General features: G+C 37.7%; 1 protein-coding gene across 3 annotated transcripts in view; it reads right to left on the reverse strand.

Annotated features, from left to right (window-relative positions):
• Nucleotides 1-1,918: 1,918 nt before the first annotated feature.
• The window catches only part of nyap1 (neuronal tyrosine-phosphorylated phosphoinositide-3-kinase adaptor 1), a 71,567-nt gene continuing 48,086 nt past the window's right edge, over nt 1,919-25,399 (reverse strand). Inside the window, exons 4-9 of one of the 3 annotated variants that reach the window (XM_015398058.1) lie at nt 23,153-23,389; nt 11,832-12,199; nt 10,025-11,749; nt 7,589-7,831; nt 5,769-5,875; nt 1,919-4,535 (exon numbers count right to left, since the gene is read on the reverse strand). In XM_015398058.1, coding sequence (XP_015253544.1) covers nt 4,107-4,535; nt 5,769-5,875; nt 7,589-7,831; nt 10,025-11,749; nt 11,832-12,199; nt 23,153-23,340 — 3,060 coding nt within the window. In that variant the 5' untranslated portion in view covers nt 23,341-23,389 and the 3' untranslated portion in view covers nt 1,919-4,106. Of the gene's footprint in view, nt 4,536-5,768; nt 5,876-7,588; nt 7,832-10,024; nt 11,750-11,831; nt 12,200-19,284; nt 19,543-23,152; nt 23,390-25,399 lie in introns of those variants that run through there. The other 2 variants (XM_015398057.1, XM_015398059.1) reach the window with 2 other exon arrangements.

Genomic DNA, 25,399 nt, shown 5'->3' on the forward strand with positions numbered 1-25,399 from the left:
ATCAGTGTATTTATTGGTTTCTGGAAAGAGACTGACCAATTGTTGTCTTTACAGTAAAAAAGATTTAAAAAAAAAAGTTACTCACACAATAGATTTCAGTGTGTGGAAATAGATAATACTGAATAATAGTTGAGGAAAGTAACCTGTGGGGTCCCACGAGGCTAAGTACCGGGACCTAAGTTTCTCATACTTGAGCTAAATTATATTTGTAGAGCCAAATACATTAAAAATTATGTCATCAGATGACACCAATTGAATTTTTCTTAATCTGAATCATTTATTCAAAATTTAGTTTTCAAAAACTGTTCGATTTTCACACTAAATAAAAACAAAATTCAGGGTGTTCGGTGGTAATTGCGTTGATACATTAAAACCCTACCATTCACTGCAAATACTGATCTATAACTAAATATAAGGAAATCAAATCTCAAATCAGGATAATAACCCTCACTTTGAGCAGGTAAATAAGATGATCTGGCAACAAAATTAGTATTTGTCCCTTAAGATAAGATAATTACCTATTATACACTGGAAATAAGATAAATATTTCAAACATTGATCTTCTTATTCCATTAGTAAAGTGTCTTACTTGCCTGATCAATTAAGGGAAAATAAACTTAAGTCAAGAAAAATTGACTTACTTGAAATTATTTTATGGTTAATAAACAATGCCTGATATGAAAAAGCATCAAATCAATTATTTGTAAAAGCTTTCACCTTCAATTATTTGACATATATTTACAAGTATTGGGAGTACTTGTCCAAGTAATAAATAAATGTCTTCATATTTGAAATCAGAATCTAGTTATATTAATAAAAGGATAATATAATTCAGGAGGATAAACTATTTCTGAAATAATTAAAGGAGGAACTGACATGAATAATAGTTGTGTTTCAGTTTTTATTGAAACACAGAATAATAAATGCTGATTTGAATTTAATATAATTAGGGTTTAAAAGATTATTAAATGATTGCGAAGTTCCTTTTTTTGCTAATTATATTTGAAGTTGTTTGTATTTTTTTCATGTCATTCAGCCTGTGCCTTTTTCGGATATTAATTGTAAAACTTTTTTAAATATACATTGTGTTGTTTTTAAAATGGGTTTATTTAAAGTTTATTTATTTGATGTAATAAGCATTAATGATTTATTTCAACTGCCTCTTTATTTTAAATAAAAACATCTGTCCATAGTTTTAGGGGGATGCATGCTACAATAAGCCATCACAGCTGCTTTGGTTTCTGTTTCACTCAATAACTTGGCTTGATTTATATTGACTTCACAGTATTTATATGAGTTCACATCCAATAAAAAAAGGAGACCTTTTTTTTATAACTAGTTTGGAACAAAATATTGTTGTTGCATATTAATTGAAAATAATCTAATAGAATAAATACAAATACAAACTGAATTATGCCAGCGTGGTATTTTGTTTTCTGATCTTGACCTAATGTAAGTTGTTTGCATTTACATAAATTTAAAAACAAAACATTTCTGGTTGCACCTATTTGCATTCAACCTGATAAGTTTGAGCTGATGTGGGATATTGCTGATCTGAAACATGGTTTGTGTGATAGATCCATAGGTGGGAATAATGCTACAAAATTTGACTAAAGATGCAAAAATAGAAATATTTTTTCTAGCTTGAATAGATCATGGTTCTCCTGTCAAAGGAAAACATTATGGAACTGATTTGATTTTTGCAGGAGATTGGTGTTATATGTGGGTTCTTATCATCATCAATAACAATAATAAAAAAATTATTTGGACCAAAACCTGAAGTCTTTAAACATGCAAAAAAAACCCGTATTAAAATCCATTGTTTCATTACTCCATCCATCCATACCAGTTTATCCTCGCAGCGTCACTGATGACATACAGGAACATGGACCACTTTTGCTTGTTGTGTAAAGTTCATTATATAAAATTTATTTCCAATGACAATATCAATGCAAATATAGCACTACAGTGATTTCCAAGGTACACCGTATCTTACCATATCAATAGAGTATATGGCACTCGTATAATGGCCACTGTTTCAGAAGACACACAAAACCAACAGCCTCTGTAAACTATTCTGGAAACAAATAAAAGGTATCCAGTACCTTAGGTTTCGTATCAGTCCATCAGACGTATAAGGTGATTACTTGGTATTTAAACTCAAACTGGGCACAATAGGAAGTATCATTTGGAGCATTTCAGTGTAAGGAATCTCTGCATGCATTGCACTTGCCCATTTCATCCGAGTTGACCTCTTTGTGTGTGTTTTTGTTGTTTTTTTTCCTTTATATGAAATGGACTCAAAAGGCGTAGTAAAAATTAAAAACCCTCAAACACGAGCAGGAGGACGTAAACAAATAATAATAAAATAAAAAAAAGGGGATTAAAGAGTAAGTCATACATTTCAAATAGGTCTTTTTCCACTGGATGTACTGCACTGTACAGTTTGGTACCATAACTATTATAAAAAAAGAAAAAGAAAACAAACAAGAGACATTCAAGCGCCTTTAAACTATTACAGGAGAGCTGACTTTTTAAGATACAAACTTAACTTCATGTGGCTTCCTAGACTCCTCCCATCCAAATATATATATATATGTATATATATATATATATGTATTTATAACAATAAGTATTATCTCAATAAAGTTTATCATGGCAACATTATGTAGTCCAATGAACGACACGGGTATTAAAATAGCAGCAAAGTATTAAAAATGTTAAGACCAAAAAGCAGTTGAAATCTGTACACAAATAAAAGTGAATGTAGAAAAAGGGGGTTGAATAAATAACAGAGCTTAAAGGGAATCTTGCATAAAATTATATAAACAACTGTTGTATTTTTTTTTGAGAGGGCTCATTGTTTGCAATTCGAACAATAAGTAATGCATGGGCTGTCTGCAGCAGGTACTTAATTATCTTAGAAAAAGAACAAAAACAAAGAAACAAAGTCATGTTTATACAGTCTATGCTACATAATATGTATTGATTACAAGTATGAAAATGGAGATAACTGCTACATTTTCAATCAACTTGTACAGGTCTATTTACAGTACACTGGGGGTGTGAAGTTTGTCCTCTTTGTGCGGATCGTTCCAGCATTCGGTTTGAGGTGATGGATGCTCACAGTCTCATCAGTTGCATCGTGTTGCACTGTCTTTGAGCTCATGGGTGTCAGTGCTCGGTGGACCAAACGCTAATGTGCAACGGGATAAAAAGCATGACCGGTGATGGAGTTTGTTTTCTTTTTTAACTCTAATTTGTGTCTAAGTATACTCGGCTGGACTAACCCCCCCTTTCAGTGGTAGATTCATCTTTTTCCCACAACCACACAGGACCAAAGTGAAGATCAAATTTTTTTGTTTGTTTGTTTTTACACTTACAGCACGGCATGTCTACTTTTTGGACATGCAGAGTATGACACAGTAAATATGACTTTTTCAAGTCTCAGATATGTATGTTAGACTAGCTGAAACAAGTTTTTTTATTCTAAATATGTTCCTTCAGTTTTTTTTTGTTTTTCTTTTCTCCAAAACGTATTGCTGTAAATTTGCAGAAAGGTTGACAAAGTAAATCGATCTACATTACAAAAATGCAAATGGATACAGTAGGTAGTTTTTAACTTCTCAGTGATGATAACTTGCATCCACAATGACAATCTATTGATACCAACACGTCTCATATACATTCACGAGTTTCAAGAAACACTTCGACGTCCGCAGAGTAGTTTTCGATACTTTGTTGGAGTAAAGTACATGATTCCTTTGTGTCTCAAGTAGTCAGGAGGATATTTGGCAACACCAATCTAGTGTATTAGCGATTATACTGGTGTTTGTGGCAAAAAAACAATAAAAAAAACGACTCGTTGGCAATCAGAACACATCAGTGCAGTACGTAGTACAGAGGAAATACAAATCAGTTGGGTAAGAAAGTAATCTAGTCTGATTGTATTTACTATATTTCCTCACCTCTTTTTTGTTGCTCAAGTTCAGCGTCTCCACTAACCACATCTGGAGATGAGTTTTTAACGAGTTAATAGTAAAGTTTTTATTTCATCTTCATCTGAAAGATCATGTCATGTAATCTGCTCCTCCGGGGAGGAGGGGTCAGATAGCCGTGTCCCACACGACGGCCTGTGGCCTCTGACATGGTGGTGTGCCGGTCTTACGCGGCTCAGGTGTCCGTCTCCAGCTGGGGAGGATGGGCATGCTGTCCTGTTTGCACAGGCTTTTGTCGGGCCGTCTGTGCGCCTTGATCTCCTTGCACAGGCAGCGCTTGCGCTCGATGACCTCAAGCAGCTTGCCATCCCTCTGCGTCTGCGCAGACGGCGTGGTGCCCCCGCCGGCGGGAGGCTGTCCTTGTGCCAGTTGGGCGAGCTGCTGGAACTGCAGCTGTAGGTGGTGCTGTTGCTGAAGGTGCTGAATCTGCTGCTTTAGCTGCAGCTGCTGTTGATGGAGCTGAAGCTGCTGCTGCTGCCGCGACACGCCAGGGCCACTGGGGCTGCAAGGAGCTTGAGCGGGGGACACACCATGCAGCTGCAATGAAGCAGAATGCACATGAACAGATTCAAATCATTATATAAATGGTATATAATGTGTGAATTGTGTTCAATTATTGTTGCAGAAGCAGAACGTGTTTTAAATTGAAATAAAAGAAGAAATATAGAAATCAAACTTTGAGATAAACTTTACTGTTTTCTCACATTTAATTGTTTAAACTTTCAATATTATTTCATTTTTTTATATTTTATTTGTTTAAACTTTTATTATAACTTTTTTAATTTCATATTTTCAAATTTAAGTTTTTCTTTTTTACTTTTTCAAATGTGGGGCTTTTTTTCTAATTTCATTTTTCCTTTTCAAATGTCTGTTTCTCAGAGTTTTATAAATTGCATTCTTTTCAAGCTGTTACACAGATCACAGTGTCATCACTCATTGGGGCAGGATTTCCTCTGCACTGAGGAGCAAAGACACATTTCTATTGGTCCACGTGGATGTTAGCAACACATGTTTATTGGTCAATAGTTAGCGTTTGTATTGGGCGTGAAGTGAAGAGAAGACGCCTGTAAAACACAATAAAAAATTTTATTTGTAAAATTCCATCTAAGACGTTTCTCTTTTAACAATTTTGAAAAATAAAAATTGAAACCATCGATAAAGTTACTCCCAAATACGTTTTTTTTTTTTTCAATATTAAGTTTTTCAAGTTTCATTTGTGCATTGCTTTTTTTTATTATTTAGATGTACAAAATGTTTGCAAAAGCAATGGAACAAAATTCCCTCCATAGAATTATAAATGTAGATTCTGCAGATGTCAAAGAGAGTTTCACTTCCCAGAGACAGCCACTAGGGGGTGCTGTGGCTGCACACTCTACAGTGTGAGGCTATAGGCATGCAGATCCTCTCTGCAGAACAGTTAAACTGCGTCAGCAGTTGCACTACAGCCAGAAACTGGACAAAAATGTGAGACCAGGACACTGCAGTTCACCCTCCTGATACAGCTGAGCGTGTTTTCATGTCCACAAAGCATTCCTTCCTCACTGCTGCTCTGTTTTCCATCAATGCCCCAATTTTTTTAAATTCACAGACAGACCAGATCCTTATTCTGCTCGGTGGGCATAACGACCAGCTATAAATAGATCAGAAGAAGAAGTGTCTCCAACAGAAGGGGAGAATTTGTAACGAGAACAAAATTTAGGTTGTCTTCAAAATAAACAGTCTGAAATTTACTGTCGTCTGCAGCTGTAAGGCCAGTCGAGATATATTCACCTGATTCAGGGCTTCTCGTACCGGCAGGCTGCTTTGTCTATGGACGTCTCCTCCACCCACCTGTCTGACTCCAGCAGCAGAGGAGGAGCGGCCCAGCCGCCCCACTTCTGCAAGCAAACAAATGTTACAATGCAATCATTTATCAGATTATCAGAATGAAACATGGAGGTATAACAGACAACTAAATATTATAAATACTGAATATTCTTTCTACAATTTTTATATTATTTGATTACTTCTGACCATGATTGTTAAAACCAAAAGAAGACCCGAAAGAACTATTAAGATTACCCTATTCAGCAGTTAAACCTACTGTTTGAGTAATAACTGTTGTAAGATGAACTTTAGGTAATAACCAGAGGCAGGTCGTCATCCAAAAAACTTCTTGAAAAGTAAAAAAGTACTTAGAGAAAAGTACTGCTCGAATTCTGAGTAATTTTTGGATCATAACATCTGATTTAATGTTTAAAGTGATTCAATCAAGACATAAAATTATGTTCAAACTCTGTTTTTTTTTTTTTTTTCAAATAAGACAAAATGTTTTATTAAAACAAAATGATAAATAAATAAATAATAATGACCCATTTCAGCTAGGGATAAGTTTTCTAAATATACATTTTTAACATAAACTTACAAACCAATCCTTACAGTAGGCAATGCATGTGTTAGGAAAGATAAAGAACTTTAAATTTCTACATTTTATTGTATTTTCATTCGATCTCCAAATATCTCAGGTGTTACTGGTGTTGGATGGATTAATGAGAAATTACTTGAGTAAGAGTAAAGTAAGAGTCCTAAAAAATACTACTTAAAAAATAAGAAATGACTCCTTAAAGGGATTTTTGTTCAAAAGGTTACTTAAGTAAATGTACTCAGTTACTACACATTATAATAGCAGGGGGTGGGGGTCCTATGATACAGCAGATGGGAATTCAGCTAAAGCTGAAAGAGTAATGCTGTGATTTTAAAATCATTATCGATGAGAACTGAAAACTGCTCCAAGAATCCTATCAGTTACAGTTTTTGCATCAGTTCATATCATCCTCATAAATTGATTTCCTATTATTTCATAAGAACAGGACCAGTTCTATGGGGGCATGGGCCCCCATTGACCGCTCTCTAGAAGCACCTATGCTTAATAATGTAGAAAACAAAAACTTAAATTTTTTACAAGTTTATTTATTTATTTATTTTTTTACAAATTGCACTCAGGAAGTGTGACACACATTTGGAGGGAATTACCATTATTCTGATTCACTATTATTCTGATTCTAAACTGGCAACCACAAAGCCTCTGGTGGAGCTGCAAATATCTAATTAAATACTTTAGTTTTTTTAAGTCTGCCAAATAAAACACACTGAAGTTTGATCGAATGCAGTAATTCGGTGGAGATTGACTGACTCTGTTTTTTACAGGCTGACACTGATTTTGTTAACAGCAATCTAACCGATCCCAGATATGTGCTGCCAATTTTTTTCAGCTGATACTGTTTTTACTTCTAACTTTTACCTGTCAAAACTGATGCTGTAATAACAACTATCACAGAAATGTCAACTGAAACAAAAAAGGAAACGTTAACAAATCAATCAAAAATATGAACAATGGAAAGCAGATGGAGGCAGTGGAAATTCATCTGCATCATGTGATCTCAAGTCACAGTGATTTAGCAAACTCATGCACATATACAAATAAAAGACAGTAATATTGGCCCAAAATATTTATGTCTAAGGTATACATTTGCAAATCCTCTCCCAGTTACTCAAGTGGATTCATTCACAGAATAGAGCAACGGGAAGATGCAAATATTAGGTTTGCTAACCTCCGTTACGACAGGCAGGAAAAGTCTGGCATGGAAGAGGGAGTCCTGCTCTGGGTAGCGCTCTGAATCCTGGGTTGTTGTCAACACCTGCCAAGGACTCGCTGTGACCTAAAGCCCTGCTGGTGGCACCGCTATAGTGAACAGGGATTCCTGAGTGGCCTCCTCGAGAGCCCAGACCAAGATCCTCCTTGTCCATCCTCAACAGTGCGTCAGTACTGCCATTCCAGGCCCGCCCTTCGTCTTCTAAATCAGGGAAAGGATAAAAAAAAAGGTTTGAAAATTAAAGACATACCAAATAAGAGCACTGATTCTTTTTCAACAACTTTAATGATTTCTTGTGATTTTTTTTAACCCTATAATGCCAAATGTATCGCATTTGATACATACGGTTTCTGAAATGTTTTGCATCTGACACCTTTTGCATAATTTAATGGTAAAAACTTTGCTCAAAATCCTATTGTACACAATCAGATATATCTGATAACAGAGGGCAGAAGACTACACAAAAAATTATCTTGACTTATCGCATAGTAATAAATTATTAATATCAAAAATGTATTTCTGTTTTTTCTTTTTACATATTCTGTTCGAAGGGCAAATAAGGAATTCAAACAAAAAAAAGTTATTTTCTGTTTTGTTTTATTCTTGGATCGGGCTTTAAAGGGTTAAAGCACTAAAATGGTATGAGCAGATGATGTGTTAGCTGCAGAAGGTAACCGAGGGGGACTTCTGTCAACCTTAAATAACTCAAATCACTGCAGGAGGTTCAAGCAAAACAAGTTTTGGGAACCTGTTAAAGAAATATTTGGTTTGTGTTTTTGGCATGTTTATATGAGCTGTTTATTTAGGAGTTTATAATCTTCATAAATAAGTGCAGGATAAAGTGCAGTGGCCGAGAGGTAAAAATGCTGTGTACATACATGATATCCCACCTAATTGAAAAGGTCCTACTCAACAAATAGACTAGCAAAAACGAGCCAAACGCACAAAACACATGCAAAGGAAAAATGATACAACTAGCAAAAAACAACCACTGGGGGGTCAGTCAGCAGACAAAGACAACTTTCTCTTCTTTCATTGTTTTATTTTTTAATATTTAACTTTTTTCATTCTAGTCTTGTTCATAGGGTTTAAAGATTGGCTACCTATGTGACATGCAATATAAATTTAGTATGATCATTGTTTAAATATTTTTTATCATCACCTAACCCACTACCTGAGTTAGAGCCTCGTCTGTTTGTAGCGGTCGTTCTCAGACTGCCTGTAGATCACGCTATCTGCACATTTTTATGGGGCCAAACCAAACCAGTATTTCTGTCTGAACATTGTGGCAGCACTTTTTGTTGTAGAGCTGCAACTAATGATTATTTTGCTAATCGGTTAATCTGTTATTATCTCAATGAATCAATTATTTATCTGATAACACAAAGTGCCTTTAAGAAGATTTTAAACAGATTCCATGCAAAGTAAAGCTAAACCTTTGCCTCCTGAGGAGTTCTGGATAGAGCTTAATCACAGATAGAAAAGGTCTTCCACCTTAAAACTAGAGCGTTTATATATATTTTTACAGTTTGGCAGAATTGCTGCTCTGAGCGGTTTTCTCTTTCAGCCACTGGCATGTTAGACTCTGTATATATCGAGTTAACTATTCATGATTAATAAATAAGATGATTATTTCAAAAATTTATTGTTTCAGATCATGTTTGGAGATCACTGGCTACATGCCAATTCATTCCATTGCAAAAACTATAAATAATTTGCACAATCTAGCCTCAATCCTTATTTTGAATCTTTAAAGATCAGGCCCCAAATCTATCTTAGAACCTCAATTTTGTCTTTTCTAAGGCTCTGGTTCCAGTTGCGCTTCTTAGCAGCTTTTCTTAACTTGCAGTTGTGTTTGCTCCTCGCAGTATTTTTCCTTTGCATGTGTTTTAGGTGTTAGCATTATTTAGGTGTTAGCAGCGTTTTCTATCATGCTGCTCTTTATTTTCCCCTTTTCAGATTTTTTTTTTTTTTGCCTCTGTTCTTTGAACTACTCTTATTTCTGAGTTTGCAGGACCTTTTGAATTTGATGCATACATTAACGTGCACCTCTTGGCCACTCTAATACAGGCATAAAATGGGGTTAACTTTAATTGCTGTAATACCTTTACCTTATTACATGGTTACTCAGATGAGCTTTACATTGTCTGTTCTTAGACAGGAAGAGCACCAGCTTCTACTTTCATTCATGCTTCAGTATGAGTTACCACCCAATAACCAAAAGTTTAAAGGTCTGTAAAACTCTCTTTGCATAATCCATTTTGACAATCTATAGTTGATCCTTGAAAATGCTAAGCAGGTTCTCACTTACAGATAACAAAGCACATGCTTGTTAACCCTCAGTTAAAATATCCAGTTATATCCCTTCAGGTCAGAGTTTAAATAATGACTTACTCTCTGCCTCTCGGCTCCCATGGCTGAAGGACAGTTTCCTATGCATGGGCCAGTAACACCCCTCATCCGTAGCTAAGCTGGAGCTGCTGTCCCAGGGCATAAAGCCAACTTTTGACTGTGATGAGGACACGCTTTTAGACGTGCCCTCACCCAGACCAGTGAGACTTGAAGGCTGTTGCAGAGAGGGTGTCTGAGAGCTGGCCCTCAAGCTCTCGTATGCCGGCGGCCTCCGAAAGCCACCTGATGGGTAGGTCCACAACAGCGGGCTGTCTGAGGAGGGCGGCTTGTATGCCGGTAGGCCGTGGGGTGTGTGAGAGCGGAGGTGTGGGCGAGAATGAGGACGCTGGGAAGAGGACAACGGCGTAGGAGTGGAGCTGGTGCTGCTTTGAGGTGTTTGGCTGCTAGAGGTGGTGACGCTCTCTACTGGTAACGAGTGTGGTCCTCCATCTCTGTCTCTGTCTCTATCCCTGTCCCTTTCTCGCTCACGTTCCCTGTCTTTATCTCGATCCCTGTCCTTGTCCTTGTCTCTGTCTCGCTCCTTGTCCCTGTCTCTGCCCCTGTCCCGGTCTTTCTCCCTTTCACCTTTTTCAGACTTCAGGAGGAAGCTCACAGACTTGCCCTCCTTGCCTGTACTTGAGGTTTGCGTCTGGACCGTTGCCTGGTTGGACGTCTGAGAGCTGCTCTTGGTTGGAGCAGGGGAGTCTCCTCGGTCTGGCTTGCGGTAGTGATGATAGTGCGAGGGGCGATGGTGAGGATGGTGGTGATGATGAGAGAATGGAGAAGTGGATTTGGAGGAGGGAGGTAGTGGGGTGGAGTGACTCCTGGCCCTCAGTCCAGGAGCGGGACCTAGCTGGGAGTCTCGGCTGTATTTGTCCTGCTGTGATGTGCCTCCTGATGATTCTTTTGACCCCGATAGGGTGGTGGAAACATTAGAAGAAGCTGATGATGAGGTGCTGGCTTGAGTTGTTGTGTTGGATGTTTGGGCTTTAGCTGAGGACGTCTTGTTTTGAACCCCAACCCCGCTAGAGGCAGCTGCTGGCTGAGGAAAGGCAAGCAGAGGGGGCCTGTGCTGCAGGAGATTGGGGAACGGGGCAGGGATCTTCGTATTGGACTCTGACTCTGATTTGCCTCCTTGTAGCAGATAGGGCGTTGGAGCTCGTGGTGTGTGGGGACTGGTGGACAGGACCTGGGGTACAGGAGTGGAGGACGCAGAGGAAGGCAGCGGGGAGGAATGGGAGATGGAGACTGTAGCTTTGGGTTTGTTGTAGGATGGGGACGAAGAGGAAGGGCGAGGGAGAGAAGAACTGCTGGAGGAAGAAGTGGTGATATGGTAGTGCTTCGAGGATTTTGGCTTCTCATGCTTCGGAGGGAGATGCCTGTGGGAATCTCTGTCCTCCTGATGCGGGTATTTCATCTCCTCATAGATTGCCTCGCTCTGGTCAGAGTCAGAGTCGGGCGTGGTGGCCACAGGGGTGACGGGGTGGGGCGTAGCAGTCTGGCTTTCTCTTGTGAACACTTGGCCCACCATTTCTATGTAGACTGGCTCATCCTCTCCATCTCCTGTCTGAATCTGAGAGTCTGCTGCCTGGAAGGGCAAGGGGGTGGCAGAGGGAGGCACACGTGGAGGAAGGGAGTCAAATGTCAGCTGGGTACTGGGACTCCTTTTGGGTTTCAAAGGAGGCACCTTCTTTGCTCCAATCTCCCCAGAGTCAGACTTCTTCATGGCTGCAAGACATACCAAGGTGGTTAAAAAAGTGGTTAATTTTTTTAAGCAATGAACATGAGCAAAAGACGCACTTGTACTCACAGTTTTTCTTTTCTGAGTGCTTGGACTGCGAACTGGAGCTTGAAGGTGGCGGCGGGGTCTCAGGGGGTCCTCTGCTATCTGCAGACGAGGAGCTGAGGCGGGTACTTGGATGGCGTTTGGGTTTGGCTGGGGGGCAGCGGCCGCCTGGCTGCGACTGAGTGTCGGAGTAATCTCCATTCTCAAGGCCTGCATCCCCACCGCCAACCGCGTGGCAGGACTGAGAGCGGGGTGCCATGGCAGAGGCACAGGTGTGAGGGGACAGGTCCTGGGAGGCTGGCATGGTCATAAAGCCCATCCGGAAATGTCGTCGGAAAGAAGCCAAGTCCCGAACTTTACCCACAGTGGCTGATGGGTCATTCTGGGTGGAGCTGTCAAATGGAAGGTGAAGAAAGGAATTTATCCTATGAAGAATCAAATTTAAATTAGGGTTGCAAAAAAAAATAAAAAATATTCTGTCAAATGTCATGATGCTTTATTAGACATCATTTGTATTGATTTAAAATACAGCTGATTGGATCTTAAATGTAAAAAACAATATTTACAGGCAAACATCTAAGTCATTATGTAACTTTTTATGAAACTCCCACCCACTAGTTAGCAGCCTATTATCTTGCTGAACTGCACCAGTCTCAGCAAAGCAACATTGAGATATAGTAAAGTTTTTTCAGAGGTATATTATTTTAAAAATTACCAGATATTGTCTTTGTTATTATACTGTGATATATTGGGATAAATCACATTGTTACAAATGCATCATGATACATATCATCTCACCAAATTCATTACAATTTGTACCCCTAATATCAATATCTGGGCATTTTACTGACTACTTGCTCACTTTTAAGCCCCATGTGGAAAATATCCTAAATATCCGAAACAAGTGTTTTTCACACACTGCTAGCAAGCAGCTCATTGGTGCAACTTTAATGACTGTGTGAGACTATGGAGATTACTTGTACATCATTGCTTCGTCACAGTGTCTCAGGATGCTAGACTCCGTCCATCTCTCTTCACTGAGATCCATTGCAAACTGCAAAATGTCAACACACCACAGTGATTTATATTTCTAGGTTTCGGCTGCTTAAAGGAATTCCCATTAGTTAATTCTTATATGCAAGGAATAACTTGGACTGTTTCTGGCCTAAATCTGTTCTAGGGTCGAGAAATGTAGTTTCATCTCCAACAGTTTTCTGTTTCATTCAGTTCCTTTTGCTTGAACTGAATTGGCCAAGGAAAGCCTCCGATCACTCAGCTCCGCCCTCCAGGAGCTTGCTTTAGAAAACTTTTAATCAACTCAGTTTAGCTTGTGAGGCTGATTCAAAAACACTTACCTGTTTTTCATAACGTGTTGTTTTGACTTTTGACCATGTAACTTTGTGTTTTATTTATTGTTGCCTCTTGTCCAGGACTCACTTGAAAAATAGGTTTTTATCTAATCTAATAAAATGTTAAATTAAGACATAAAAAAAAATCACAGTTAAGTAATAAACATGGTATTCCATTTGTACTGACTTGTCTCTTATGTTTCTTCTCTCTAGATCTCCTTGCTCTTCAAAAATTCCCTTTACATTGTAAAAAATGGCTCACGGGGGTTCAAGTGCAAGAAGCAAAGCTGTGCTACTTTGTTTTTGCTGGACTCAAAATACAAAATCAGCTCCATTGTCAGAAGCAATTTAGCAGCGTATGGAAATCCCCCTGTCTTTTTTACATGTCTACATCCAGAACATGAACCTGTAGCCTGAGCGAAAGGATCTCCCGAATCATTTTGTCTGTTACCATGGGAACGGTTGTGAATATGGTATTTGATGCTGGGGCTTTGAAACGATCAATGACACAGACTCAAACCGTCATAAATAAAGCAGCCAAAGAAGATCAATCAGACAAAGTATTCTATATTTCATACGAAGCAGCAGCTGGAGCTGCAGTCCCTTCTCTTTAAGCATATGGTCCTCATCCTTTCTTAAAATGTGTATTTTTCCGTGATTTGAGCAGGCAAGTAAGACAACCTGCCAATGGACCAAGATTATTTACCTTTAAGATATAACACAACAGCTTTATTATCTTATTTCAAGTGCATAGAATCTAATTATTTTTACCTAAGGATCATAAATACTCCATTTACCAATCGTCTTATAAGCCTTCTCAAACTATGGTGAAATGCATTTATTTTTCAGAAATTGATGCTTAATTTTGTTTTTGAAGTGCAGTATATTTTCTTTAAATGCAAACATTACAATACAAGTTAGTAAATTTTACTCTTCATTTCAGCTGGTAAGAATTGCCAATGGAAAACAATGATTATTATCTTATTTCAAGTCTATAATATCCCATTTTATCAGCAGATCATCTTACTTAACTGCTCAAATTATAAATATGTTGACTTTCAATAGACCTTTACTTATTTTTAGATCAGTTGTGAAAGTGTTTATTAAAAGAATGATCCTCCCTTTAATTATATGACACATTTTTATAGTTGCAATAAAGGTTTGCAATATGGATTTTTACTGTAAAAGAAAACAAATCACTTTTTTAGTAGATATGAGATTATTATCTCTATAGTGAGGAGGGATTTCAGATGAGTTTGTCAGGTCAGAGGTTCAAACTACGGAAACAAAGCTGAGAAGACCAGAGCCCTGCTGAGCTAACCAAAGGTTTACAAATGTGTTCTGACAAGCCTCAGCTTGCTTCTACTCAGCTGAGTAGTGTGCTCTTCAGAGGGGGTGTTACACTGCTTCACCCCCCATCAGCATGAGAGAAGTCCCTTAAGTCATTATCGAAGGGTTACTGTGAATCTTCAGCTTAGCAGAGAAACTTTGCTTTTGTAATAGATGACATACACTGCCTTCAAAACTGTTAACACTTATTGCATCTTTTTAATTTTGTCTTCCAACAACTTTTGTGTATATAACCTTAATTTGAGAAGGTAAACAAGATGATCTGCTGGTAGAATGCGTACTTTTGCCAATATAATATGATGCTTATTCTAAACTTACAAAATATTGAGACAGAGTTGTTGTTTTTTCTTATTTCAAACATAAATTACCTTATTTAATAAACAAATTGTCTTACTTATCTGCTCAAATCAAGGGAAAATAAACTTATTTCAAGAAAATTAATATTACGTAGGACTTTATCGAAAATTTATCGCACGGCTTTAGGTAAACATATTACCAGGGGGATATTTTGATGATCCACCTGGAAAAAAAACTATTTAGCTATGCTTAATTTTTTGCAATGCAGAATAAATCAAACTGATCTAAGACAGACTTAGTGGTTTGATAGAGTACTTAGATGATAAGCATGATCAGTTCGACCAACAATGCAAAATTGTCCCTCTAATCAAGTCTTACAATCTTAAATCTAGCCCAAAAAGTCTTTTTGATCTTATTTTGAGATTTATATACTAAGCAAGAGCAGATTCTCAGATTTTCTCAAAACAAGAATTCTTACCAAGTGCAGTTGCCTTACAGCAGGGGCAGATTATTACAGAGATTCTGAGTAGAATTTATTCAAAGGAAGAATTATAATCTGCTCTTCTTAGCATATCTCTAAACAAGATCATAAGAGCCTTTTGGCTAGATCTAAGATCGTAAGACTCGGTCAGATTGACAGATTGATGACAAAGTTTAAAGAAGAAGTTTAAAACTGAGTCTGATTTCAAATCATAACCCCAGGCTTAAAGGATCTCGTTCAATCTGTTATCTGAAAATGGCTGTAAATCTAAGCAATGCTTAAACTAAGTTTACAGGCAAGAACAGGATCAATCCAGATGGATACACAGCAGTTATTAGCTGCTCACCTGCAAAAGTGACGAGAAGAAAACTGTAATTGAGACAAAAGCCTGTCTGCAGTTTCTCGTAAGCAAAGTAGTGAACGAGGTAAATGTGGGGGGGGAAAAAATTAATCCATACTGCTTGGTGGAAAACTGAACACTGAGCACCTTGGAAAGCATAGTGAGATATGGTGGGTCATCATCATGCTGTGGGTAGGTTTTTCTACAGCAGGGACAGGAAAGGTGGCCAGAGTTTATGATAATATTGGGGTGCTAAAAAACAGGGCAAACAACAAAGAAAACAGAAGAGCCTGTTTAAAACACGCAGCAGAACCCAGGGAAATCCACTCAGAGTTACTGTGGAAGGGAAGCATGGCATATTCAGCTGTAGGGAAAATTTAGATAAATTAAATCTACATGCAAGCCTTTAGGGATGCATTTTTGTTTTCTATTAAATCCAACTGATCCTTAGTCACCCAAAAGACTAGGAGTCAAAATGGCAGTAGAAGATGATTCTATAAACTATGGCCCAGTAGGGCGATAAACAAATTCACGCCACACTTTTCAGATTTTTAATTCTAAAACATTTTAAAAACAATGCAGTATGCATTGCAATGCAAGTGTTTAACTACTTTGTGTTGATCTGTCAGATGAAATAAAGTGTCTAAATTATTCTACAAGACACTGAAAGAGACTAAAAAACCAACAAACCACAGAAGAATACACAAGTTTCCAAAGCACCAGAAGGAGGGACACACAGGCTCTCATTTCCTCCACTTGTATCAGACGGTTCTCGCCTATGTACCACTCCTAATGTGATGGAACGCAGACGTTCATTTGTTTGCGCCCTTCAATGCCTGTGGAGAGTGACTCCTTGCAATCGGCATAGATACCAGAAAGACAAATTTAGCTTCGGACAGAGGTTGAGCATTTCCCTTCTCACAGCTTCAAGCTCACTTTTTTCTCCTCCCCTTGTTTCTTTAGATGTAGAATCAGATCAAAGACGGTTCTTCAGAGAGTATCAGGACTCACTTCTTTTTATTTTGCACTGCCTTTCATATGTTTTAAACCAATAATCTGCAGAAGCTAAGGTAGAGATAAAACAGAAGAACAATAATCTCTTGTCAAACTTTATTTGCTCTTTCAAAAAGAATCCAGTAGCAGGCTAGAAAAACCCTAATGTACCGTCTGTAAATACAGAGATTGAGATAGGTGGGCTTTTCGCTTGGCTCTGCTAAAGAAGAACCTTTATAACTAAATAGTTCACTGACTGAAAATTGCTCCTTGACACTGAATTGGATTTAGGGCAGCACAGAGACACTTGTTCTGCTTACTGGGATCTGAAAGCTATGTAGAAACCAGTTTTAAATCGAGACTAGAACTCATTCAGCAAAATATGACAAGATAAATGTAAATACAATAAAATAAAACGGAATTTGGTCCTAATAAGTAGCAGATCATTAAAAAAACTCTGAAAAACAGAGAATAACATCTAAACAGCGAAACATAGAAAAATAGATCAATCAATAGACAGACGGACGGACGGACGGCAGACAGACAGACAGACAGACAGACAGACAGATGACTTTCTAAGGATTTTCATCCTAACAAAACACAACCAATTAGTGAATTTCAGACCCAATGACACACTCACAAATAATGTATCATCCCAAAGACAGACTACCCAAACCAAATCTGGGCGCCATTGTTAATGCCCGGACGCCTACAAAGGAGAAAGCAAAACAACGACTACAAAAACGTATGGCGCAGCACAGGCGAACCAGCAGTTCTGGTTAAGATTCAGCCGTACAGCAGAACCTGAAGAACAAATGGCACATATGGTATAAGATAAATGTCAATAAAATTTATTAAAAGTATTAATTCCTTGTCAGCTCATACATACTTGTCGCATTGGAAGTAATGCGTACTCATAAATGTGTTATTTACAGTTGTAATTTTGCAAAGTTGCAACTTTTATTTGTAACTTTTAAACGTGTGTTCTCACAGATAATACAGCTGATCTTACATCTATGTATCAGTTGAGAACAAGAAAGAATTACAATTTTGTTTATATGTATTGACTTACACTTGAAAAGTTCAGACACCTTTAATGACATTCATCTTACGACAAAGAAAGTTATAACAATGCTGGCGTTCTGATCTTGGGGTGTAGAGGATAGATGGTTTTAAAGAGTGATGGAAGCCATCTTTGGCTACAATTATATTATTATGATACTTAATTATTATATCATGATACAAATAGCCAAACCCAGAACACAAACAAAAAAACATGTGTTTAAAAAAGATCAAGGCTCCAACTACAGATAGCTCTGGTGCGAGATAGACTTTTGTTTTTAGAGAAGACTCTAAAGGGGTCGATTAACATCCTCAGCAAAACTGAGTGAAAGTCTGGTTAGCTCTGATTTTATGTACAGCTTGCAAAGGCAAAACTAATTCTATTTAAAAAGTAACATTTGCAAAGCAAAACAATTGGATAAATGATTAATTTATACCTGCCGTTGACCTTAATGAGGATGCTTTTAAAAGCAAGACATCTGTGTGTGGATTTCTAATTTTTGGTCCCCAAAATTATGAAATAAATAACTTTACAAATAAAAGCCTGTTCTTTGGTGAACTTCCTCCTGCAGTTATTGGAGAGAAACTACTGAAAGTAGCTTTTTATGACCTTCATATTTAAAATGATTGAAGTTATCCAGAGCCACAGTCTGCAGAGCCCTGTCTTAGCCAAACCAACAGGCTTCTGCTGTCACCTTTAATCTTGATTTATTATATTCAGATATTCAGAATATTGTCAACTTTACAAAAGCTTTAATGATTTTAGAGAAATCGCATCTTTGGAAAAAACAAAACAAAAAAAACATTCTGCCAGTAGCAGCTAACGTTTCATTTTTAACTCATTTTTCTAGGCCAGATTTTGAGTGTGTTTAACCAGCTAAATACAATAAAGAAAAGAAAAAAAGCGTGACTGAGAATATCCAATCTGGTTTAAGGTCAAACTGGTCCAGTTATGTCAACTCTTGTCAAATGCTGAGGTTAAACACCAACATCTCAATCTGGAGCTGTCCTTATTCTCCGAGACCCACTGACACAGTACATGCTTGTTTGCCCTTAAGTAATGGGTTGATAATCTATTTCCATCTCTTTTCCTTGTCAGTACTATGCTGGTTTTACCAAGAGTATAACTCCTACCTTCTGGTCCCTTTGATGCTGCTGGTGAATGTTTGGCAGCATGTGACCATTAAATATCCAGAGGCCACAAAAAAGCCAAGATAAATATGCTTAGTCATGAATGAATTACCACGAGGAGAGGAATTCGTTAAAACCATCAAAATAAATCAACTTTAACTGAACTTTATTTTTTTATTCAGATAAATATTATTATTTTTCTGATTGCTAACTGATGTAACAGTGTTTTTTTTATTTTATTTAGGTACCTGAAGTATCTGTAATTCATCCTTACCTGCCCAGTTGTCTGCTTAAAAAGGTTTAAAGTGAAAAGAAATGTGCTACTCTTGCTCATATTTCTGTGCTGGGATTAATAAAGCTTTGGCTGATAGCGAGGTTTTCTCCCACCAGTTGTCTCTATTGGGAATAGTCTGTCTGCCTGTATTAGCGCCATAAGAAATTGACTCTATTTTTAAAACTCACACTGAAACTCACCTTTTTACCATCCTGCAGCTCTCTCCTGCTGAATGTGATTTCTCTCCAAAGGCCCTACAGATCTCCGTTCCAGTCTATTCTCTAGTCATTGGTCCTTCCACGCACGCTGCATTCCACTTCCCACTTTCTGTCCCTGAAGCCTCCCACACAGCTTTGCTTTAGCTGTTCATCGTGTCGAGACTGTCCCACTTGCTGCACTGCAACTCAGCCGACCCCAGATCCAGCAATGACATTGATCTGTGCTGCTAACATGTGGACCGCTGCCTTACCATTCAGAGTCAGAAAGCACTCGCTGGAACTTCTGCATTCCCCTCCACAAACAGCCAGGAACACAGTGCATGTTTTGCTGGGCTGTAGGTGACTCACAGCTCAACGTCACATCTCTCCTCTGATGCTCGGATAAACAAGATACACTCACTCGCTGTGAAGCGTTTGGTTTTCACCACATTACTGTCATGTGCAAACTGTCATGTGAGTGTGATGACAGAGTGTTGTCAACACCCTCTGCAGGACACTTGTTTGTTTATGCCACTGAGTGTTTGTTGGTGTTTTAGTAGCTTAAGTTGACTATGAAAATCCATACATAAAAGTCTAGAACAAAATGTTTCTAAAGGTAAACTAATCTGCATCTTTGGGGTAAGATAACTGTCAATATAAATGATTACATAGGTGTTTGAATATATAACTCAATAAATCGAAGTATATTTGCAATTTGTATTTGTTTGTTGTCATTAACTCTTAGACTTAGACAACTTTTATTGTAATTTTGTATACAGAACAAATTTCGTTCAGTACAGCTCTCATGACATTCGATTTCTTAAAGTGCAGCAGTAAAAATCAAGTACAAATCAAAAATGTACGAGTACATTTTAGAAATTTACAAGGGCAAATCAACAACCACTGATGAAGCTGTTTCACTCCCTACCAGTATGTAGCAGTAATCTCCCCTGAAAGATGTTTGCAAATGTCTTTAAGCGAGAAGAAATGGAAGAAGAAAAAACAGAACCATCAACTGAACATTATTCTTCACATATCTCGAAAACAACATCTTGGAAAAGTTAGATTGTTCAGTCGATGGTTCTTTTTTCTATAACTTCCTTTTCTTGTTGTTTAATGTTGAATGCTGAAGAACTTTCAGGGGCTTTTACAGCCACCAGCTGATAAGAAGTGAAACAGGTTAGTCAGGAGCGGTGGATTTGTGTACATTTGTGATTTTTTGTCCTAAATTTGTGATTAATTCTCGTAAAAAAAAATAATTTATTCCACTAAAATTTGAACATAATTGTAAATGTGTTATTTGTTCTTGTAGACTTTTGATTAATTGTTATAGTTTTGGGAAATCTCAAATCTAATCACATTCATTGACATACATATACAAATTTAGTCACCTATGCAAATGTTTTTAGTGACAATTATCTTACTCCGTAGATATCCTGTCTCTTGATAAACAAAAGGCTTCTCAGGCTTTCCACTTAAAGTAAAGAGTGTCTTGGTAAATGGACCATAACACATAAAATTTTCAAATTTTGGCACCAACATAAATATCAACATTTTTCACTAGGATTTTATTTTATAGATAAATACATGGAGCCACATATATTTATTTACCTTTCTCCTTCACTCTGACTATGTTTTACTCTACTAATTAACCAGACAAGAAAAAAGGAATTGGTTAATTTTTACTTTCATTTGGCCCCGAAGGCAAAAATATCTTGCAGGTCAGCTGGTTAAAAAACAATTAAAATGTTAACCATACCCAATCACATTTTAAAACTGAACAAATTTTTACATAAAGTATATTTTCCCTCAGTTCGTCCTTCATTTGGCCAATCTAAATCTCTTCCTAGACTCAAATTTTCCATGAATTGGATAAAAACAGGAAAGGAAATGTATTTATTATTATGTATTATTTTATTATCTTTTTCTGAGCCAGGTGATTTAAGGAAAGTCAAAACAGATTCTGATAAAACTTTACGAAAGGCTCATTAACATTTTACACCAAACTGGAATGCAAATCATATATCCTAAATTTTTTTTGAGAACTTAAGGTGGTAGGCTGGCCTTTTTCCAAAATCATACAGACGAGTCTTTCCTGTTGGTGACAGTGTAAGTTTGGAGTAGGAGTTATGAAAGCACATAATTAAATCCTCCACCACCTGACCAGGTGAGTCATCATCTTCCTGTAACAGGCTGTCAATAACTGTGTCATCTTTAAACCATAAAATGTGGCTGGATCATATCAGATAGGAAAGAAAAGAAAAATCTAAAACCAGCAACCAGTGCAAAGGAACAGAGGTCATCAGTAATTACATGAATTAAGGTAAGAGGTGTTAAGACTGCATCTTAAAATGTTCTATCATGCCTGCAGACAAACTGTAATCAGTTGTTTTTTCAAAGCTATTGTCACTAGAGAAGTCAGAGCCAGACGTCCAAAATCATAAATGTCCTTAGAGGACCTGCTTTTTGGCAGAGGGATAATGGTTCCCCTCTGGAGCCTGTTTTAAAAGCCTGTGAGTTTTGCCGGAAAGGCCTGGAACCAGAGACTGGATGAAAGCAGCTCCTTCCATGACGGCCTCACAGATCCTACAGCAGTGAGGTCTCACTCAGCCCCCCCAGTACCCCTAGCATCAATAGATATACTACTTATTATTATTTCAGGAAAATGACATAGAATTATTTATTTCTTAGAATCAAATATCTAAATGGTTTTTGATTTCTGATTAGGCAAATAATTTTAAATAAATGTCATTTTACCTGAATGATACTTAATCAAAATTTTGGACTTGTAGTGGTTAATGATTCGAACACATTCAACTTAGTTGTGATTGGTAAAAGCTGAATTATCTTAACATTAAACTCTTCAACATAAAATTTGGTTCTCAAACACAAAACTCATGCCGAAATGTGAATTTCCCTATGATTTATGGTTTTCAACCAACTATACAGAAGAGATTTAATTTTAGCTTTGTTTCGCTACTAAGTTTTTAACAATAATTATCTGTGACCTTGTAAATTCTTCTATTTTAAATTGAATTAGTTGTGAATTTTTTTCCATATATTTGCATAGTTAATGGGCTGATGAGGATTTGAACTTGATTCACACTTCCATCTGTTGTTTCTAACACAATGCCAGTAGGGGGGAGTGTTCAAAGTTGGCTTTTCTAACATCTTTCAGCCTCTTTCCCTCTCAGCATGACCCTTTTTTTAAATGTGCATTTCATTATCGTAAATCACGTTTCCATCCACGGCTAAAGGATAATCTTTCACATTAGAAGCAGGAATAGATGACTGCTCCCAAATGTTTCTGTGACCACACACCTGTGAGGGAATCTCGCAGTGGATCTAAATGAATAAACAGAGAAAAGTCAATGCATCCCAACTGTTCTCCGCATGCTTAACTGCTTCCTTTGACCACTGTTACACTGTTTTTGTTTGGACTACCTCCTTTTTAAAACTACAGACCTATTCACAAAGGAGACAGCAGAGATTATCTATGTGCTCCTTTTCTCCTCAGTAGTAGAGATCATGTGCTTTTTTGAAAGAGGTTAGTCAAATTCAAGGGTGTGTAAGTCGTGTGACAACAAGTGTGAAATCTATGTTTTTGCCAAAATCTATTTCATATCTAGTTTTATAAAATAGCTTTAGATTCTCCTTTTTATTGGTTTATGCTCATTCAGCCCTCATATTCTCACATACAGAACATATTAACTTCTCTTTGTGCATTCGTACGAACCTCCTTTGACTTTATGAACTGCACGTCGAATAAGGATTTTGAATTTAAACTCTTTCACACCAACTAAGAGGTTTAAGTTTCCTCCAGCTGAGCCTAGCTGTAATCCCTTACATGCAGCTCTCCTCGTCCACTCACCTCTTCTTACTTCCCTCTTGCTCTCTCTGCCTCCAGTCCAAGCGACTCTTGCGGTACAGCAGGTTCATGTCGCTGCAGGATTGCTCCTCCTCGCAGCCTATCACAGCGCAGTGTAGCCGCTTGCTTCGCCTCTCTATGTCACGCAAGAAATGCTCGACTGCCACATCCTGGGCAGAGCCAGAGCTCATGGTACAGGAGAAGACTCAGGAGCGGGCGTGTGCCGAAGGCAGCTCCCCTCTGGAGGAGAAGGAAACAAGAACAATGTTTGATCATTTATGAATTATTAAAAAAAGATGTTCAATAGCTTCCCACGCTGACTGTAGATGCTAAGACTGACAGCTGTTATTCACAGTGTGTGTAAATAACAAAATAAACCCAAACAAACTTGAAAAAGAGATAGTTCATTACAATGCTTATTGTTGCGCATTAAACCTTCCTGTCAGCCATCACAGTGGGGGACAAATGGAGAGGACAAAAGTTGATGTTTTGTTTACTTTGTCTGCAAGTGTATTTATACTTTCATTATCCAGTTATGAATATTTGAGTAAGCATGGTAACTCAGCAGCGGAGCAGCTTTGGCTGCAGGCCCTGGGATGGCCTATCTAAGCTTGCCTGCTAAGCAGACAGTAATGTGGTTTGTCATATGTAGCGCACGCACAGCTTCCCGTTCACGCTAACCCTATGAGAAAACAGGCCTGTTGTGGGGCAGATATTTGAGAGTCCAACCGTGCATTCATGTCAGAGGATGTGAGTTTTAGAGCACAGTTGGTGAAGAAAAGAACAGCTGTCAGCTGATGAAGCATGATGCCAGTGTTTTTCCATCAGAAATAGAAACAAAGTTTGGAGGTGTTTTAGTGAAGGAAAGCAAAGTGTTATCACTGGTTCTCCTTTGTTAAACTGCGACAAATATGAAACTATATTTGAAATAAGAGGTGATGCTATTCAATTCAATCTTAAGTCAATACACAGTGGATTTCCCCTTTAATGCAGTTATCTGCAGAGATTGATAATGCAGATTTTTAAAGGTCTTATTCCAATATATATATCAAATATATATATAATATATATATAAAAGTGAAGCAAAGGGCAATGGGCTCCATTTCTTTTAAATCAACTTCCAGTTTTATTGAATGAGGCGGGCACCATGATAAAGCTTATAAGTACAGTAGCTCAGGTTATCCTGAGTTATCTCTATAGTTATACTGCTGTTGGCTTAGTATACTGGATGATATAGGGACCACTTTTCCTCTCTCTGCAAATTCTACTTCTACTGTCCAATTTTGCTTTTTTTTTTTTTTTTTTTTTTTTTACAGTTCAGGCTGTAACTTTATGTTTTTTTCTGCTTTTTCTCATCATAGAAACTTCATCTGGTCTATTTACATTTGGCTGTAGTCCATCCTGGAGGGAAATAGCTGGGCTGCTGCCATGAACACCTTCGGTGATAGATTTTAGAGTTGGGGCTGTTTACAGCTTTCCCTGTGACTAACTGTATGTGCTCTCTATTATCCTCTTGACTTTAAAAGAGCCAGGTTCTGCTGGAGGTTTCTACTCATTAAAAGGGAGTGTTTTCCTCTCCACTATTGCTGCATGCATGCTTGGTGTGAGGGATTGCTCCAGAGTCAATGACACAATTCAATATCTGCTGTCTCGACATGTTCGTCCAGGAGGTACAAATTCTGCAAAGTCAATTAATGGATGCTATCAGTTTGTGTTCCTTAAACAGAAAACGTTTAACCAATCGGACTAGGTGATCTGATGTAGGCATAGTGGTTAGAGTAGTGCGCTTGTGCTCTGAGAAGGTTGGAAATACCCGGTTCGAGGCCCACAACCTGCACTCTGGGTTCCTGAGTAAGACCCTTAACCCCACACTGCTCCCCGGGCGCTGCACAATGGCAGCCCACTGCTCCCCAAGGGGATGGGTTAAATGCAGAGGTGAATTTCTCTAGTGTGAGATTGATAAAGTTCAATTTTTATTATTATTCTGTTAATGTCTCTATATAGTGCTTTGAGATCACATGAATTGAAAATTGGTTCAATATAAATAATTAAATCATAGGCAATCTTCAAAGCCTTGAAAATTGTTTATTAAGCTTATCCTGCCCTAAACATTCACACAACTTAACCTCTGATATATCTGTTGAATTTATCAGTCTTCATGATGTAATTCATTGATTGATTTCTTTACAAACCTTTTAGACCTTCATGAAAAGCTGTAATTATAACCATTAAATTACTAGACTATTCACC

Source organism: Cyprinodon variegatus, unplaced genomic scaffold (genome assembly GCF_000732505.1).
Source record: "Cyprinodon variegatus isolate N-32 unplaced genomic scaffold, C_variegatus-1.0 Scaffold908, whole genome shotgun sequence".
NCBI classification, from domain to species: domain Eukaryota; kingdom Metazoa; phylum Chordata; class Actinopteri; order Cyprinodontiformes; family Cyprinodontidae; genus Cyprinodon; species Cyprinodon variegatus.